General features: G+C 43.5%; 1 protein-coding gene across 1 annotated transcript; it reads left to right on the top strand.

Annotated features, from left to right (window-relative positions):
- Window positions 1–344: 344 nt before the first annotated feature.
- Window positions 345–18,375, top strand: LOC121857516 (serine/threonine-protein phosphatase 4 regulatory subunit 3A-like; the record flags this gene model as incomplete). Its single annotated transcript, XM_042353599.1, is given in 9 exon segments — window positions 345–368; window positions 6,859–7,018; window positions 9,049–9,256; window positions 10,221–10,364; window positions 11,074–11,382; window positions 13,202–13,372; window positions 14,466–14,618; window positions 14,919–15,080; window positions 18,183–18,375. Coding segments are annotated over 8 exon segments (1,435 nt in total), but the record flags the coding sequence as incomplete, so codon positions are not given.
- Between the last annotated feature and the right edge of the window lie 1,932 nt (window positions 18,376–20,307).

Here is a 20,307-nt window from a genome sequence, read left to right as displayed (position 1 = left end):
TGTTTGTATACCTACACTGTCTCGGTCAGTGGTTCTCAACCTTTTTCACCCCCTTGAGGAATTTTCATCATCCTCGTGGCCGCCTTTACTTTTCTCCCAGAACAGACAGACAGACAGACAGACAGACAAGTGATAAAGACTAAAGAATGATAAAGAAGGACAAATATATAGGACAAGAGTTAGAATGGCACACACACACATTCACAACACGCCCATGCACTCACACATAAAGCACACATACAGTCATACACAAACATGCACACAGGTAAACATTTACACTCAAGCTAGCAAGCTGAAGTGTACTGCCTGTAAGCAAGAACACGCCTCCTTTGACAAGCACTGCCCAACTTGGAAGAATGACAAGAATAGTGAGTCATACTAATTTAGCACCAAAATGGTAGGATTATATAAGTAAAGAATGAGTATGAACAACAATGGCACCAATAAATAAGGAAATAATTAATAAAGGAAGTGTACAAATATTTCACCCACGTAAAGCAGCGACCACATGAATTATGAAACAAAATATGTAACCCCAATTACGGAGTATATTATGCTTGAGTCAAGCTCAAACACAATATATGGTTCAGAGACAATACACTCCACTGGTTTCGTGATGGTATCCCAGGCCAGACTGAGATCATTCGGTCCTATCACCACTTGCAAAGGGATGACACACGGACACGTACTGAACAAGTCAGTGCAGCAGCTCGGTCCAGCGCCTGTCACACAGACAGGGACTGGACCTGTGAAATCTTGAATAATCTGTAAAAAATAAAAAAATTAGCACCAGAGTATGTAAATATTAAAATTGTATTGTCGTTATGATTGAAAAAAATGACAAAAAAAAAGTGAAAATTCTCTTCTGCCAAGTCAAAATAAGGTTATACAAGTTTTGTTAATTCAGATTCCCAACATTATTTGGAAACGTTCAATTTATAACAGCTCGCCGTGGCAACCCTAAATTCTTCCGTGGTCCCTTGGGGGCCATGGCCCCCAGGTTGAGAACCACTGGTCTAGGTACAGTGGTCCCTCGGTTAACGAGCACAATTCGTTCCAGAAGATTGCTCGTTAACCGAAAAATTCGTTAACCGAAACCATTGTTTCAATGGGTTTTTGGGTAATTGGTTCCAGCTCACCGAAAATTACATACAGACTAAAAATAAATGCAGTAAAGTACACTTACATTGAGGTGTGTATGTAGAAGGCTCCTGGTTGATGATGATGGGAATTAGAATGGGGGTGGAGGAGAAGGAAGAAGAGAAGGCATTGGTGTGGAAGAGAAGTCACCCTATGCCGCCATTTCACCCATAAAATTTTAGTTCACTTGGTGTAATTCAAGATTATTTTCTTTAAATCAACACTGCACTGCGCTATATATATTATCAATATGTAAAATATATTTCAAAATGACCAATAATTTGACTGGAAACACAGAAAAAAAGCGTTAATGTTGAAGAGTCTCAAACAAGATGTTCCTTCCTCTGAACTGGTAAACCAACTGACGCCAAGCTTGGTGTGTTGAGTGGCTGTTTGGAGAGCAAAAAACTAGTTTCCTCTACTTCAATTATGTTCAATAATTGTTAAAATGACTAAAAAATTTAATATAAAACTTTTAAAATTATTGAATAGCACAACCTTCTTGATATTTACTAAAATGGTAAGGAATTTAAGCCCTAAAACCGATTACTGTATTGGCGGACTAATACTACAGCTGGTGGGCAGCCAAATGCAGGCAAAAACATGGGAAAAATTTGTAAGGAATTCGTTAACCGAGGGTTTGCTCGTTAACCAAAGTGAAGAATTTTATGGAAGGTAATTCGTTAACCGAGGGATCACTGTACATTGTTTGTTTACCTACACTGTCTTGGTACATTGTTTGTATACCTACACTGTCTAGGTACATTGTTTACCTACACTGTCTTGGTACACTCGGTAAAAAACTACCGTTACAATTCCTGTGCTAAACAGACTGACACTACTAACGAAATGTTTCAAAACGACCCCTGAGGCATCCATGGCTCTGGTATCCCTGCACGTGTATGGGTTCTGCCACACGTGCTCCAAACAAGTGATCCGTACTCTGAAACGAGTCGGAGTTTCTGCTGCCACAGTAACACAATTTGAAACTTGATCGGAACTCTACTCCTCAACTCTCCTTTGTCTAATACACATTGTGAGCGGCGCTGTAGCAGCCTGATATTATGATTTACGTAATTAGTGCTCCCAACATTACCTGATATCTTACATAATGTGTGTTATATGAACTGTGGAGATATTCACATGTTTCGGAACAGCTTGGTATATTGTCCAATACTAATGTAGAATGACATAATAACACTGAGATTCAGTGTCACGAAGTGTAAGAGGATGCACCTGGGGCGTACCAACGGTAAGGAAGCGTATCATATGTCCCAACGGGATGATGAAACTGCACTAGTTGAGACTGAATGTGAGAAGGACCTAGGTGTGTATGTTGACAATGAAGTGAAGTTCTCCGGCCATTGCGAGAAGAAGGTAAATCAGGCAACTAAGTTATTAGGTCTTATTAGAAGGTCGTTCAAATATCTAGATGGTCCTTCCCTCGTAACAATCTTCAAGAGTGAAGTGCTTCCCCATCTGGAGTGCTGTCACCCCGTTTGGCCCCCTAGATATGCTAGGGACTGTCAGTTGGTTGAAAATGTTCAAAGGAGGGCCACCAGACTGGTGCCTGCACTTCGGCACCTCAACTACCCTGAGAAGTTGGAGCGCCTGAACTTGCCTAGCTTATACTACAGACGGGCAAGGGGCGACCTAACTGAGGTGTATAAGCATCTCAGGGGGCACTACTCAGTCGAGTGTCCTTACCTGGAGCTGGCAGACGCTCGCCCCACAAGGGGTCACAGCTCAAGGTTGAAGAAGCCACAGGTCTAGAAAACTGTGAGGGCAAACTTTTTCGGAGTGAGAGTTGTGAACTGTTGGAACAATGTACCAGAGAGTGTTGTGACGGCACCGAGTGTGAGCTGTTTCAAGAGAAGACTTGACCAACACTGGAGCAGGTTCAGGTACATTCTGGAGCCGGTGCATGCCCAGTACTTGCCAACAGTGTAACAGAGACGTGACCGATCGTCCAAGCGGCTAATAAGCCGATCAGTGGTGAAGAGGATAAAAGAAAAAAGTAAATATATACAGTCTGCGCGGAAAGTTAGGTCGCGATGGGGCCGACGAACAACGCTCTCGCGTAAATAAGTTCACATGTTGTGAAGGCTGTCCCGGGACGCGAGATGTTAGTACGCTTGGTTGGTTGGCAGGTGGTGACACTTGGCAACTGAGCACACGTCACGGCTTACTCTCGGTGCGCCTCTGGCAATAGTGAGGGGAAGATTAACTACGGGTTTGTGCTCCCCGTGGCCATTTTTGGCCTCATTTACGGTGCCTTACCCCGACAGAGATGTCCAGGAGGGTTACTACAAGGGACGACATTGCAGCAGTGATTGCATTGTACAAAGCAAACCATGAACTGAGAGATATTTCTGCTCAGACTGGTGTGGGGTTGTGTGTTGTGCAGAAACTTGTGAAGTGTTACCGTGAGCTTAGAGAGGACGTGTTGCCGGCACCCTTACCCAAGTCTGGTAGGCCTAAATTATTGTCTCCACGGACACTTACGGTCATTTCGTGCCAAGTTGAGACCAATCCCGCCTTCACAGCACGCGAGGTGAGAGAGAGAAACCCCCGTCTTCTCAGCCAGGTTTCCTTAAGCTGTGTTTGGCATTCCTTACAATATGACCTTGGATTTAAGAGCCTCCGTGCACCGCCGTAAACCTCTACTGACGAAGAGACGGAAGGAAAAATAGAGTGAAATTTTGCAAGAAATATTAAGTGTGGGGTTTAGAGTCGTGGAGGAGAGTTTTGTGGTCTGACGAGGTTACGTTTTTTGTGACTGGCAGTGGTGGAGGGAGGGTGTACCGCCCTCCTCACTCGGATGCACATCTCCCACTCTGCCTCACTTATGGTTTGGGCTTCCTGTACGTATTCTGGTGTTGGTGAACTAGTAATCCTCCCTAAGAACCAGATGATGAATCAGTACAACTATCTTGAGCTGTCCAGTGATTTCTTACCCGACTCATTTGATAAAGCATCATCTGTGCGACACTGACACATAATGAATCCCAAAGCTAGATGCAGCTATCAAGGATATCTGGGCTAACTTGCCACCTGACCTCTTGCAAAACCTTGTTAAATGACTGCCTGAAGTGCAAAGGGAATATTACAAAGTATTAATTGAGGTGGTAAATGTAATGCATTCCTGTATGGTAACTCATCCACGTCCATGGTTGCTGTAGTCTACGGTGTGTGGAACATTTAATATAACATACAGTTTAACTTATCTAGATATAGTGATGTTCTTCGGTCATATTGTAACAAAGTACAGTGTGTAATACAGTATTGTCACCAACACCACAACCACACCCTGAGTTAACGAGCTGCATGACCCAGTGTTTAAGGTGTAGAAGCTGTCACCAACACAACAACCACACCCTGAGTTAACAAGCTGCATGACCCAGTGTTTAAGGTGCAGAAGCTGTCACCAACACAACAACTACACCCTGAGACAACGAGCTGCATAACCCAGTGTTTAAGGTGTAGAAGCTGTCACCAACACAACAACCACACCCTGAGTTAACAAGCTGCATGACCCAGTGTTTAAGGTGCAGAAGCTGTCACCAACACAACAACCACACCCTGAGTTAACGAGCTGCATGACCCAGTGTTTAAGGTGTAGAAGCTGTCACCAACACAACAACCACACCCTGAGTTAACGAGCTGTATGACCCAGTGTTTAAGGTGTAGAAGCTGTCACCAACACAACAACCACACCCTGAGTTAACGAGCTGCATGACCCAGTGTTTAAGGTGTAGAAGCTGTCACCAACACAACAACCACACCCCTGAGTTAACAAGCTGCATGACCCAGTGTTTAAGGTGCAGAAGCTGTCACCAACACAACAACCACACCCTGAGTTAACGAGCTGCATGACCCAGTGTTTAAGGTGTAGAAGCTGTCACCAACACCAACAACCAGTTAACGAAGCTGCATGACCCAGTGAAGGTGTAGACTGTAACGAGTTAACGAGCTGCATGACCCAGTGTTTAAGGTGTAGAAGTCCCAGTTAACGAGCTGCATGACCCAGTGTTTAAGGTGTAGAAGCTGTCGCCAACACAACAACCACACCCTGAGTTAACGAGCTGCATGACCCAGTGTTTAAGGTGTAGAAGCTGTCACCAACACAACAACCACACCCTGAGTTAACGAGCTGCATGACCCAGTGTTTAAGGTGTAGAAGCTGTCACCAACACAACAACCACATCCTGAGTTAACGAGCTGCATGACCCAGTGTTTAAGGTGTAGAAGCTGTCACCAACACAACAACCACACCCTGAGTTAATTAACTGCATGACCCAGTGTTTAAGGTGTAGAAGCTGTCACCAACACAACAACCACACCCTGAGTTAACAAGCTGCATGACCCAGTGTTTAAGGTGTAGAAGCTGTCACCAACATAACAACCACACCCTGAGTTAATGAACTGCATGACCCTGTGTTTAAGGTGTAAAAGCTGTCACCAACACAACAACTACACCCTAAGTTAACGAGCTGCATGACCCAGTGTCTAAGGTGTAAAAGCTGTCACCAACACAACAACTACACCCTAAGTTAACGAGCTGCATGACCCAGTGTTTAAGGTGTAGAAGCTGTCACCAACACAACAACTACACCCTAAGTTAACGAGCTGCATGACCCAGTGTTTAAGGTGTAAAAGCTGTCACCAACACAACAACTACACCCTAAGTTAACGAGCTGCATGACCCAGTGTTTAAGGTGTAGAAGCTGTCACCAACACAACAACCACACCCTGAGTTAACAAGCTGCATGACCCAGTGTTTAAGGTGTAGAAGCTGTCACCAACACAACAACTACACCCTAAGTTAACGAGCTGCATGACCCAGTTTCAAGGAATAGTCCGAGAAGACCGGACAACTCGCCAACTGCACTGGCTAACCATTACCCCGGAACACGATCCGCAAATCGATAAACATCCAGGTCCCCAATTACTGCTGGGTAGACAGAGGCAAATGGCGTAAAGAAACTTCCCCATAGTTTCACCCTGCCCGGGGATTGAACTTGGGTCCGCTCGCTTGCGAGGCGAGCATGCTAACCATTACACCACATACATGCAGAGAAACACATATGGTACACTGACACACATAAGCACACTAACATACAGGTACACACTTATGTACAGCAACACCACAACCGCATCCAGCCCATAAGAGCACGAACTGATCACTATAAGAACAGCTCAGTCCCAACCATTGTAAAAAGTATCAATAACTTGTAATAAACCAGTGTATTCACTCCCAGTCACTGTTAACTTATCACACTGTCACTGTTGAAATGCCCTGTAGTACAACCTTCTCCCCACCTAGTTGTTATATATCATATTTGTATCACTTTATCATTTGTCAAACAAGTGATTCATTAACCAATTATTCAACTGTATATTTTCAGCCTTCCTGTTGCCATGCTCTCTCAATAAACCATTAATTTTTACACACAAGAACAAAAATATACACCCACATAAATACATAGAAACATATATGCACACACACCAACTTTCTGTGTTTTAGTGTGTGATGTGAAAACAAACTCCAAAAATAACTATACTATATAATATTAGTAAAATACTTTGTAGATACACGTTGAAGTAGGATCATATTAAGCCCAGCCCACTGCACCCCAGCCCACCCCACCCCACCCCACCCCACCCTGATGTTTACAAGTTAATGAGTCAATTGTAATGTTTTTCCTTGTCTTTCAGATGTTTGGGAGAGTTAATGAACAGTAGTCGAGAGAGAAGTCGTGGGTGGGGTACTGAGAGGCGACATGGCTGACAGAATGGCGCGGCGCAGGGTTAAGCTCTACGCGCTCAACGCTGATCGCCAGTGGGACGACAGGGGCACAGGTCATGTGACGTCCTCGTAAGTACAGCGCGGTGCGAGTGTTTATCCCGTAGTATTTCTGGCCTGGCCCTTAAGCCACCACGCCCCTCTGTAAAAATAGCCGATTCGTTCATAGGAAATGTTCGTGCAGCTGTCTGTTAATTCAGATTTAATGTGTTCGCGATAGGTAAGAAGATCTGTTATCTAAAATAATGTTAAATATCTGGATTATCAAATGTAGATGATTTTAAGGCACTTCAGAGAGGATGTTAGAAAATGTTAAATATTTATCATAAAAAGTTGATGTTAAAGGTGAAATTAATTTTTTGAATGATGTCTTTTCATTATTTCTCTCTTCTGTACCAAATATAAAGTAGAACCAAATGATACCCAAAATATAGCACATAATGAACTATAGGTCGTGTGGCGGGATATATCTAAAATTATCTATATAACTTGATATAAATACACGCAGTCCAGAGGGAGGTAAAGCACTCGGGGGAAGAGCCACCGGACCTTTGTGGGAAGTTGGCTCATCTCAACAGCCAACAGACGTCAACTGTTGGGTGTGACGAACATAGATGGTTCGTGTTTATCTCGGCAACAAGGCATCGTCTATACCTGGAATGTACAATCTTTATACACTAGTCGGCCACTTAATTGTGCAGGTAATCAGCGATAAGTTAGCGCTGGGTTCCACAAAATTGAATGTAAATCCATAAATACAGGACAGTATTTTATGGGTCAGATTTTATAAACAACATCGATATTTAAAATTAAACACGGCTTATCATTTTTCACATATACGTATTCTGCAGTGAAATAATAGCACTAGTCAATAGCCCAGTTAAATATTCTGTAGTGAAATAATAGCACTAGTCAATAGTCCAGTTAATATTCTGTAGTGAAATAATAGCACTTGTCAATAGCCCAGTTAATATTCTGTAGTGAAATAATAGCACTAGTCAATAGCCCAGTTAATATTCTGTAGTGAAATAATAGCACTAGTCAATAACCCAGTTAATATTCTGTAGTGAAATAATAGCACTAGTCAATAGCCCAGTTAAATATTCTACAGTGAAATAATAGCACTAGTCAATAGCCCAGTTAAATATTCTACAGTGAAATAATAGCACTAGTCAATAGCCCAGTTAAATATTCTACAGTGAAATAATAGCACTAGTCAATAGCCCAGTTAAATATTCTACAGTGAAATAATAGCACTAGTCAATAGCCCAGTTAAATATTCTACAGTGAAATAATAGCACTAGTCAATAGCCCAGTTAAATATTCTACAGTGAAATAATAGCACTAGTCAATAGCCCAGTTAAATATTCTACAGTGAAATAATAGCACTAGTCAATAGCCCAGTTAATATTCTGTAGTGAAATAATAGCACTAGTCAATAGCCCAGTTAAATATTTTGTAGTGAAATAATAGCACTAGTCAATAGCCCAGTTAATATTCTACAGTGAAATAATAGCACTAGTCAATAGCCGCGTGTAGCCACGTATTAACTAGAGTATCGACAAAACCTCGATAACTTCCCCAGAAAGTAGAAGATTATCCACTACTTCCACCACACAAATTTAAGCCAATGAAATATCAGTTTTCGAACACATCGGCCAATTAAAAATCAGGGACGTGTTTCTCGATTATTTCCTTAATTTCCCTGCTTTTTATTTTCTACCCAAATATAAGGATTAATATCGGTCTTCCCGGTCATATAGCCCGAGATTTAGACGTCTCTCAGCTGGCCATATACGAACCTCTGGTCTATACCTTACCTTTGTACATTATTCTTCATACCTTTCCTTCCCTTCTATAAATACAGTTACAGTATATTGACTGTTTAGAAGACTTTAACATATACAGTTTTTTTTGTACAGTTAAAACAGTCACCAATGTCATCAATTATCCATCTGTCTACAATTACGGTCAGTACACAGTTCAGGTAAGACAGTCTAGTCATCGCCGCGGTTAAGACGGTCACTGTAACTGTCTCTACCGATCAAAGAACACTTAAAACAGTCACTAACAGTCGCCAACTAACCGCCTCCTCTCCACAGATATGTTGAACGGTTAAAAGGTATGTCCCTCTTAGTACGAGCAGAGTCCGACGGCTCCCTGTTGTTAGAGTCCAGGATTCAGGCGGACACAGCATACCAGAAACAGCAAGGGACTCTGATTGTGTGGTCAGAGGGCGAGAACTTTGACTTGGCGCTCAGTTTTCAAGAGAAGGCCGGCTGTGATGAGATCTGGGAAAAAATATGTCAGGTACTGTGTCCTACCTTCTAGTTAACCTAACCTAGTCTGACCTAACCTAACCTGGTCTAACCTAGTCTAACCTAACCTAGTCTAGTCTGACCTAACCTAGTCTAACCTAACCTGACCTGACCTAACCTTGTCTGGTCTAACGTAACCTAACCTAGTCTAGTCTAACCTAACCTAGTCTAACCTAACCTAGTCTAGTCTAACCTAACCTAGTCTAGTCTAACCTAACCTAGTCTAGTCTAACCTAACCTAGTCTAGTCTAACCTAACCTAACCTGACCTAATCTTGTCCGGTCTAATGTAACCCAACCTAGTCTAACCTATCCTATCCTATCCTATCCTATAATAACCTAGGCTAATATAACCGAACCCAGCTTATTTGACCTAAAGATTAACCACCCTATTGCTAACCTAACCAAACCTGACCTGACCTAACCTGACCTGACCAAACCTACCAATATCAATTATGCATTATTTTATTGTTTATGGTCATATATCAGGAGACACATTATGAGTCCAAATAGAGAAGAGTACACAACACAAGTTTTCTAAATTATGTCTATGTATATAATTGTGAATCTGAACTGGTGAGTTGAGTACATTACCTATGTACTCTGAATTGTGTCATGTATGTTTTTCGTGAGTCCAAACTGGTGAGTAGACGAGAAAAGGACTCAATAAATTGTGTATTTTTGCTAATATTGAGTCCAATCTTATGTATATGTATGTACAGTAACTAACTGTGAGTACGAACCATGTAAACAGAATAATCCCCAGTGTGTTTGTTTTTTTGCCGATCTTATTGTTATTATTTTGACTATTTTGCCGCAAGTGTACCCGACGAAAACGAATTGTAAAACTCCATCGCCTAACCAAATCTAAACTAACCTAACCTAACCTAATCGAACCTAACCTTACCTAACGTAACCTAACCAAACCTAACCTAAAAGTCTGTCACTCGTTCGCAGGTGCAAGGAAAGGACCCGAGCGTTGATATCACTCAAGATATCGTCGAGGAGAGCGAAGATGAAAGATTCGACGACGTCTCGGACTCGAACCCCTGGGTGGAATTGCCGCCTTGTGAGATTGGCAGACTGGAAGACATCAACGAGGTATGGTTTTGGGGAGGGGTCCAATGGTGTTTGGGGTGTGGTGCGGGGGTCCAGTGGGTGTGTTGTCAAGGCTAGTTTTGGGTGTGTTGTCAAGGCAATCACATTTCAGGACACAATCATTCTGCCAAATTCTAAAATAGATATGCTAGGCCTCACCATATCTTCTAATATGTCATGGAAGCCACACATCCTCAACATTGCTAAAGCTGCCTCCTGAAAGCTGGGAAAGCTGTACAGATGCCGTAGCTACTTCACTCCTGAGCAGTTGCTTCAAGTATATAAGGGATTCATTCATCCTAACTTGGAGTACTGCTCTCATATCTGGGGTGGCTCTTCAACTGTTAGATAGGATGGAATCAAAGGCATTTCGTCTTATTAACTCTCCTCCTTTAGTTGATAATCTTTCTTCCCTTTCTCTTCGCCACAATGATGCTTCACTCTCTCTCTTTTACAGGTACTTTAACGGGCAATGTTCGGTGGCTTTGGCATCCTGTGTACCGCCGTGGGCTCGTAACACACGTCTTGTCCGCGGTGCCCACCGTTTCTCTGTGGATGTCGGTCACACTATAATAACCCGTTATAGTACCTCCTTCTTTCTTCACACAGCCAAACTGTGGAATGGTCTGCCTTCTTTTGTGTTTCCATGCTCTTACAATTCATCTCACATAATCCACGTTGTAACTAACCTAACCTAACCATATTATTTCAGGTTATAAGCAACTGCCTCCACTCACCAGTACGGAGAGAAAAGCTGGCAATAGCCCTGGAGAACGAAGGCTACGTCAAGAAACTGGTCTCCGTATTCCACACCTGCGAGGATCTGGAGAATATGGAAGGGCTGCATCTCCTCTACGAAATCTTCAAAAATATCTTCCTGCTCAACAAAAACGCCCTATTTGAAATCATGTTCGCCGACGATACAATATTCGACGTCGTTGGCTGCTTGGAGTACGACCCTTCCTCGCCGTACCCTAAGAGACATCGCCAGTATCTAAAAAGTATAGCAAAGTTTAAGGAGGTGAGTTGTTGTGTATGAGACACCCGCACGTATGATTAGTGTATGTTGAGACACCACACATACGGAGGTGGTGTGGATGTGGTGGCTCAAGCAAATACTCACAACCATATGATTCGTGGCCACATCAGAAGAACGACTCATAAACGTGGCCACAATTAGAAAAATCCGTCCAATTAAGATATACGTCATAACCTATTTGATGTATTTTCCCACAACTAAGTTATTACAGTGAAGATAAGTAAACACAGAGGGTCCCAGGGTTATGGACGAGTTTTGTTCTTAAGTCAGAAATGTCAGTAAGTCGGACCACATGCCTTATGTTCACTAAATCTCGACCTAAGTCATTTTTTACATCCTGGATCAGTTAATTTAAGAGAGATGAAGAAATTGATTGAGAAAATACAGTTTTGTTTTGTTATCAAAGTTGAGTTCATTGGTGTAGATCCTTTGACACCTACAAGAATTTTGAGTTTCTTTCAAAGTTATTCCGACCGTTGACCGGCTGAAGCCCAACGCTCTACCAATGGCTGAACACCTTTGACCCTTTTCAGAACGTTTAATTACATCAACTTTCACTTCGATTGTGATTGTTTTCCATTTTTTTTTGGATGCAGTACAATTATTTGCATCAGGTTTGTGTTTTGGGAGCCATGATGGGGACAGAAAAAACGAGCTAAGCAAAAAAACAACAGTGAGGTGAGGTGTAAGGCATACTGACACTCCATCGAGACGAAGTGACTACCTACCTGCCGCTCCACCACACAAACTAGTTGTCATACTATATACCAGTTGTACCTGTGGCGATATCTTAAAAATATTTACCCTTATGGGACGTAGTTCGTATTGGCTGGCGTTCCTAAGTCGGACGCTCGTAACTCGTGGACCCCATGTAATTGAATGATATACTTTCCGCTCTGAAAGACTATCTTGTGTGATGTGAGATAAGTTTGTACGTGTTGGGATCTGACCTCGTGGTTATCAGTCTCACGGCGGCGTCCAGATTCTCGTCGTTTACTCTACTTGTAATCTCTGACTTGCTGAGATTTAATAGACTAGCATAAATATCAACCTTCTGTCATAAATATGGATTCTATGAGGTGAACGCTTACAGGTAATGAATAGGTTCCCTTATGTAAACTATGCATGAAGTATGTCACAATTCTGAAGATCAACCTAACTGGGCCTCTAGTTTGATGTCTTGAGGTGAAACAAGAAATAGTGAACAGCTCCTAATTCTTTTTTTCCTTCCTGGTCTCAAAATTTCTTGTCAAATACTTCCGGAATAATTGTAATCTTTCTTGCATAGTTTTCGGCTCTGTAATCCATTTTGTGCTCTTAAAGTATAATTTGATATGTTTGGTAAATGTCTCGACTGACATTTTAATGACTTGTGCCTGAAACAGCTTGAACTAGTTAGGTTAGGTGAAACAAGCTGGTTAGGTTAGGTGAAACAAGCTGGTTAGGTTAGGTGAAACAAGCTAGTTACACCCTTGAAGTTTGGCATGCAAGTTAACTGTATGACCAGTAATATCAACAAGAAATGCTACTTCACAGAGCCATTCCACATTTTCAAGCTGTGGAACTGCTTCTACCTTACCATTATGAACGAAACAATACCATATATAGTGTACTCTGCTTCCATGTCTTCCAGAAACTACTTCAACTGGACATGATTCAAGATTTGATAAAGTTGACAGCTTAAACTACAACTTTTGATCACATTTTCAAAAGGTTTAGTCTTTTCAACCAAAATTTTGTTGATGTATAAAGCAGTAACAGTGTATCATTTTGTGCGCTAACCAATGTGTTATGTTGGCAGGTAATCCCCATCGAGAATAGTGAGTTACTGAGCAAGATACACCAAACATACCGTGTACAGTATATCCAAGATGTGGTCCTTCCCACCCCAGCAGTGTTTGAGGAGAATATGCTCTCCACTCTCTCCTCATTTATATTCTTCAACAAGGTGGAAATTGTCTCTCTTATACAGGTAAGGTCACTTAATCACATTGTAAAGTTGGGGTCAAAAGTTCGCTGGCCCAGTATGAAACAGAGTCGACCCCAAGTGAGATGAAACAGTGACTTAAACAGTGACTTGGTTTCACCGCTGGGAGCAAACTTTCGTCCCAGACTATACAGACACTTAAAAAAACTATCTATATTAAATTGTGATGAGAAAAATATGACAAAGGATGAAGTTTTTTGACAACAGGAGTTACAGTGTTCATTCTGACATTCATTTACTACTTGGGGGTTAATCTTCAGGTGAGCACTTGGGGGTTAATCTACAGGTGAGCACTTGGGGGTTAATCTACAGGTGAGCACTTGGGGGTTAATCTACAGGTGAGCACTTGGGGGTTAATCTTCAAGTGAGCACTTGGGGGTTAATCTACAGGTGAGCACTTGGGGTTAATCTACAGGTGAGCACTTGGGGGTTATCTACAGGTGAGCACTTGGGGGTTAATCTTCAGGTGAGCACTTGGGGGTTAATCTACAGGTGAGCACTTGGGGGTTAATCTTCAGGTGAGCACTTGGGGGGTCACTAAATCTTCAGGTGAGCACTTGGGGGCTACTTCTTCAGGTGAGCACTTGGGGGCTAATCTTCAGGTGAGCACTTGGGGAGCTAATCTTCAGGTGAGCACTTTAATCATCAGGTGAGCACTTGGGGTTAATCTTCAGGTGAGCACTTGGGGGTAATCTCAGGTGAGCACTTGGGGTAATCTACAGGTGAGCACTTGGGGGTTATCTTCAGGTGAGCTAATCTTGGTGAGCACTTGGGGTTAATCTTCAGGTGAGCACTTGGTGAGCACTTGGGGGTTAATCTACAGGTGAGCACTTGGGGGGAGCTAATCATCAGGTGAGCACTTGGGGGTTAATCTACAGGTGAGCACTTGGGGGTTAATCTACAGGTGAGCACTTGGGGGTTAATCTACAGGTGAGCACTTGGGGGTTAATCATCAGGTGATATATAAGTAGAATTATGTTTGCTGTTGTTGCCGGCCTCAGACACACCAGGAATTAAGTCTTGGGAGTTACCAAGCACGAAGGCGATCACCAACGTCACTCTGTTCCGAACTCTACAGGAAGACGAACGATTCCTGAGCGAGTTGTTCCACCAGCTGGGAGGCGATGAAGACATACCCACAGAGAAGCGGCGAGACTTGGTACTGTTCCTAAAGGAGTTCTGCACCTTCTCCCAAACCCTACAGCCCACCAGCAGAGAGGCGTTCTTTAAAGTAAGTCCTCGTCTCGTGAGAATGTTTTTATTTTTGTTTTGACGTTAACTGTTGTACTCGTGTTAGCTGGTGTTAAAGGAGTTTAGGGTAATAATTGGGTGAGAAATGGTGGTGTTGATAGTGGTGATGACTTCTTTAGGTTAAGTTAGTACCATTATTAACATGAATAAAGTCTTGTGTTAGGTTAAGTCAGTCACCACCTCATCGGAACCCACACGCGACCTTGACCTTACTATGCCAAGGTGAACTGATCTCGACCTTTACCTTATACCCACCCCCCCTTCTCCCCCTCCCCCCCAGACTCTGTCCAGCCTGGGGGTCTTGTCGGCGCTGGAGATCACCCTCGGACTCGACGACGCGGTTATCAAGTCGGCCTCCATTGATATTCTCAGCTACATCGTGGAGTTCTCCCCGTCGATGGTTCGCGAGTACATGGTGCAGCAACAACATAAAACAGAAGAGGTAAGGCATGGGGTCGGGTGTATGGAGGTGAGGCTGGGGTCGGGTGTACGGAGGTGAGGCTGGGGTCGGGTGTATGGAGGTGAGGCGTGGGGTCGGGTGTACGGAGGTGAGGCTGGGGTCGGGTGTACGGAGGTGAGGCTGGGGTCGGGTGTACGGAGCTGAGGCTGGGGTCGGGTGTACGCATGTTTGTGTCATTACATTCGGGCGTCCCTCGATGGCCGTACAATCAGATCAGGTTAGTATAGAGTTTAATCACAAGTACAATCAGATCAGGTTAGTACAGTGATCCCTCGGTTAACGAGCGCCTTGGTAAGATTCTTAACTTCGGTTAACGAGCAATCCCTCGATTAACGCGTTTTTTACGAGCCGACTTCAACATGTTTTCGCTTGCATTTGGCGGTCCACCAGCTGTAGTATTAGTCCGCCAATAAAGTAATCGGTTTTAGGGCTTAAATTCCTTACTATTTTAGTAAATATCAAGAAGTTTATACTATTCAATAATTTTAAAAGTTTAATATTAACTTTTTTAGTCATTTTAACAATTATTGAACATAATTGAAGGTAAAGAAACTAGTTTCTGGCATGCCATCCAGCCTGTTAACACACCAGACAGGCGTTAGTCTCTCTCTGTTTTCAGTGGAGGTAACATCTTGCTTGAGACTTTCTTCAACTTAACACTTTTTTCTGTGTTTCCAAGCAAATTATTGGTCATTTTGAAATTTATTTTGCATAATGATAATGTATAATGCAGTGCAGTGTTGATTTGAAGAAAATAATCTTGAATTACACCAAGTGAACTAAAATTTTATGGGTGAAATGGTGCCATGGGGTGACTTCTCTTCCACCCCAATGCCTTCTCTTCTTCCTTCTCCTCCACCCCCATTCTAATTCCCATCATCATCATCATCAATCCAGGAGCCTTCTACATACACACCTCAAAGTAAGTGTACTTTACCTTTTTTGTTGAATTTAGGCAATTTTCGGTGAGCTGGAACCAATTACCCAAAAACCCATTGAAACAATGGTTTCGGTTAACGAGCAACCTGCTGGAACGGATTGTGCTCGTTAACCGAGGGACCACTGTATAGAGTTTAATAACAAGTACAATCAGATCAGGTTAGTATAGAGTTTAATAACAAGTACAATCAGATCAGGTTAGTATAGTGTTTAATAACTGGGTAGGAGGAGGGTGTACAGGGTAGGAGGAGGGTGTACAGGGTAGGAGGAGGGGTGTACATGGTAGGAGGAGGGGTGTACAGGGTAGGAGGGGTGTACAGGGTAGGAGGAGGGGTGTACAGGGTAGGAGGAGGGTGTACAGGGTAGGAGGGGGGTGGGTAGGGAGGAGGGTGCACAGGCAGGAGGAGGGTACTGCAGGAGGAGGGGTACTGCAGGAGGGGTGTACAGGGTAGGGAGGGAGGGTGTACAGGGTAGGGAGGGTGGTGTGTGGGCAGGAGGTGTACAGGGTAGGAGGAGGGGTGTACAGGGTAGGAGGAGGTGTGTGGGAGGAGGGTACAGGTAGGAGAGGTGGCAGGTAGGGAAGGTACAGGGTAGGGAGGAGGGGTAGGAGGAGGGGTGTAAGCAGGGTAGGAGGGGGTAGGAGGTGGGCAGGGTAGGTAGGAGGAGGTGGGCAGGGTAGGAGGAGGGTGTACAGGTAGGAGGGTGTAAGGTAGGAGGAGGTAAGCAGGGTAGAGGGGTGTACAGGGTAGGAGGAGGGGTACAGGTAGGAGGAGGGTAAGCAGGGTGGGAGGAGGGTGTACAGGGTAGGAGGAGGTAAAGCAGGGTAGGAGGAGGGTGTACAGGGTAGGAGGGGGGGGTGTACAGGGTAGAGGAGGGTGTCAGGGGTAGGAGGGGTGGTGTAGCAGGGTAGGAGGTGGGTATAGGTAGGGGATGAGGGTACAGGGTAGGAGGAGGGGTACAGGGGTAGGAGGAGGGGTGTACAGGGTAGGAGGAGGGTACAGGGTAGGAGGCAGGGTAGGAGGAGGTGTGTACAGGTAGGAGGAGGGGTAGGAGGAGGGGTGTACAGGGTAGGAGGAGGTGTAGGGTAGGGAGGAGGGGTGTGGGGGAGGAGGGGTGTACAGGGTAGGGGAGGAGGGGTGTACAGGGGTAGGGAGGAGGGGTGAAGGGGTAGGAGGAGGTAAGCAGGTAGGAGGTGTGGGCTAGGTAGGAGGAGGGGTGTACAGGGTAGGGAGGAGGGTGTACAGGGTAGGAGGGTGTAAGCAGGTAGGAGGAGGGTGTAGGTAGGAGGAGGGTGTACAGGGTAGGAGGAGGGGTGTACAGGGTAGGAGGAGGGTGTACAGGGTAGGAGGAGGGGTGTACAGGGTAGGAGGAGGGTGTACAGGGTAGGAGGAGGGGTGTACAGGGTAGGAGGAGGGTGTACTGGAGAATTAACAAAGAAAAGTGTAAGAGAGAGAGAGAGAGAGAGAGAGAGAGATATATAAAGACACAAGGAGAAGAAAGATTAGGAAAAAAATCCCTTGAGGAATATAAGCCAATTGAATCTGGTTGTCTATGTGTACACTTTTCTTACCATTTATAGACATATGAGTTTCTCTAGGCCCTTAGTAGGTGTGTGTGGGGTGATTAACATAACTAGTAATTGCTTAGAGATAAGTTAAGTCATGATATATTTAAGGCTGTAATATCCTGTCATAAGCTTTGAGAGGGAGGAGGTAAAATCTTCAGGTAACTGTTTTGAATTGTTGTTTACCTTGTACCCCCAGAGAATTGTTTACCTTGTACCCCCAGAGAATTGTTTACCTTGTACCCCAGAGAATTGCTTACCTGTACCCCAGAGTAACTGTTTACCTTGTACCCCCAGAGAATTGTTTACCTTTGTACCCCCAGAGAATTGTTTACCTGCAATTTCAGAGAACGAGCTTACCTTGTACCCCAGAGAATTGTTTACATCTTTGTACCCCCCAGAGAATTGTTTACCTTGTACCCCCCAGAGAATTGTTTACCTTGTACCCCAGAGAATTGTTTACCTTGTACCCCAGTGAATTGTTTACCTTGTACCCCCCGGAGAATTGTTTACCTTGTACCCCCCAGAGAATTGTTTACCTCCGTCCCCCAGAACTTCATCCCTATATCTTGTGTTTGCAGGAGCAGTATCTTTTAAACATCATCATTGAGCAAATGGTGGTGGACTCTGATCCTGAGATGGGGGGGGCGGTCCAGCTGATGGGTATACTGCGGATACTGATAGATCCCGAGAACATGATGGCCACCGTCACCAAGTCGGAGAGGGCGGACTTCCTCGCGTTCTTTTATAAACACTCGATGCATTACCTTGTGGGTATGTATGGCGCTACCTTGGTGAAGTATGGATGTATGGTACTACCTTGGTGAAGTATGTATGTATGGTACTACCTTGGTGAAGTATGGATGTATGGTACTACCTTGGTGAAGTATGGATGTATGGTACTACCTTGGTGAAGTATGGATGTGCTGGCACTACCTTGGTGCGATGGATGTATGGCAATTACCTTGGTGAAGTATGGATGTATGTACTACTCAGAAGTATGTATGTATGGTACTACCTTGGTGAAGTATGGATGTATGGCACTACCTTGGTGAAGTATGTATGTATGGTACTACCTTGGTGAAGTATGGATGTATGGTACTACCTTGGTGAAGTATGTATGTATGGTACTACCTTGGTGAAGTATGTATGTATGGCACTACCTTGGTGAAGTATGGATGTATGGTACTACCTTGGTGAAGTATGGATGTATGGCACTACCTTGGTGAAGTATGGATGTATGGTACTACCTTGGTGAAGTATGTATGTATGGTACTACCTTGGTGAAGTATGGATGTATGGCACTACCTTGGTGAAGTATGGATGTATGGCACTACCTTGGTGAAGTATGGATGTATGGTACTACCTTGGTGAAGTATGGATGTATGGCACTACCTTGGTGAAGTATGGATGTATGGCACTATGTTGGTGAAGTATGTATGTATGGTACTACCTTGGTGAAGTATGTATGTATGGCACTACCTTGGTGAAGTATGTATGTATGGCACTATGTTGGTGAAGTATGTATGTATGGTACTACCTTGGTGAAGTATGTATGTATGGTACTACCTTGGTGAAGTATGTATGTATGGCACTATGTTGGTGAAGTATGGATGTATGGTACTACCTTGGTGAAGTATGTGTGTATGGCACTATGTTGGTGAAGTATGGGTGTATGGCACTATGTTGGTGAAGTATGTATGTATGGCACTACCTTGGTGAAGTATGTATGTATGGTACTACCTTGGTGAAGTATGGATGTATGGTACTACCTTGGTGAAGTATGTATGTATGGCACTACCTTGGTGAAGTATGGATGTATGGTACTACCTTGGTGAAGTATGGATGTATGGCACTACCTTGGTGAAGTATGGATGTATGGTACTACCTTGGTGAAGTATGTATGTATGGGGTTGGTGTGTTTATATATGGGTGAGAAAGATAATATGTGTTTGTGTGTGTGAGACAAACTACTTCAATAATGGGTAAATCAGTCATTAAGTTTTCTCGACTTAACTGGTGGATAACCGTGAACGACTGTATGGATGGTGTGACCGTATGTATGATGTGACCGTATGGATGACTGGCAGAGGTTAGGTTAGGAATACACATTGATTTATTCTGGCTGCTGTGACGCATAGGTAAATAAACACAGGTATATAGCTCTTTGGGGGAGGGGGGGGGGGTGATGCCAGCCCTCTTGAGCTATGACTGTGAGTGTGTCCAAACATTCATCACCACTGCCTCTTCTTCCCTTCCTCCTCCTCCTCCTCCATTATATCGAGGGTTCGTTAGATGTGAAACCTCTATGTAATGGACTACAGTAAAGCCTCCGATAACAATGGTTCGACCAACAACTTTTCATATTTAAGACCCTAGTTAATTTAGGACCCAATTCAATTTACGTCCTTATTTCATTCATATTTACGACCAAAATATAATAAAAATATAATTAAATTAAATTTTCATATAAATAATAACTAAATCCAGATATGAAAAAAATACTGTAAAAAATTAAGAGCGCCTTGCACAAAGAAGCTGCCTTGCTAATGAGTGGTAAACAAGTGATGGTAGTGTTGTTTCAAAAGCTAATAGAAATTGTATAAGCTTAGCCGAGAAACTAGACGTGTTAAAACGATATGAAAACGGTGAGAGGTCTGTGGATATTATATGGAGCAAGCAATGAACATATTTACTAAAGTGGAT

Source organism: Homarus americanus, unplaced genomic scaffold (assembly GCF_018991925.1).
Source record: "Homarus americanus isolate GMGI-L3 unplaced genomic scaffold, GMGI_Hamer_2.0 scaffold19065, whole genome shotgun sequence".
NCBI lineage: Eukaryota > Metazoa > Arthropoda > Malacostraca > Decapoda > Nephropidae > Homarus > Homarus americanus.
The sequence above is the reverse complement of the archived record's forward strand: the minus strand, read 5'-3'. Positions and strand labels throughout refer to the sequence as shown.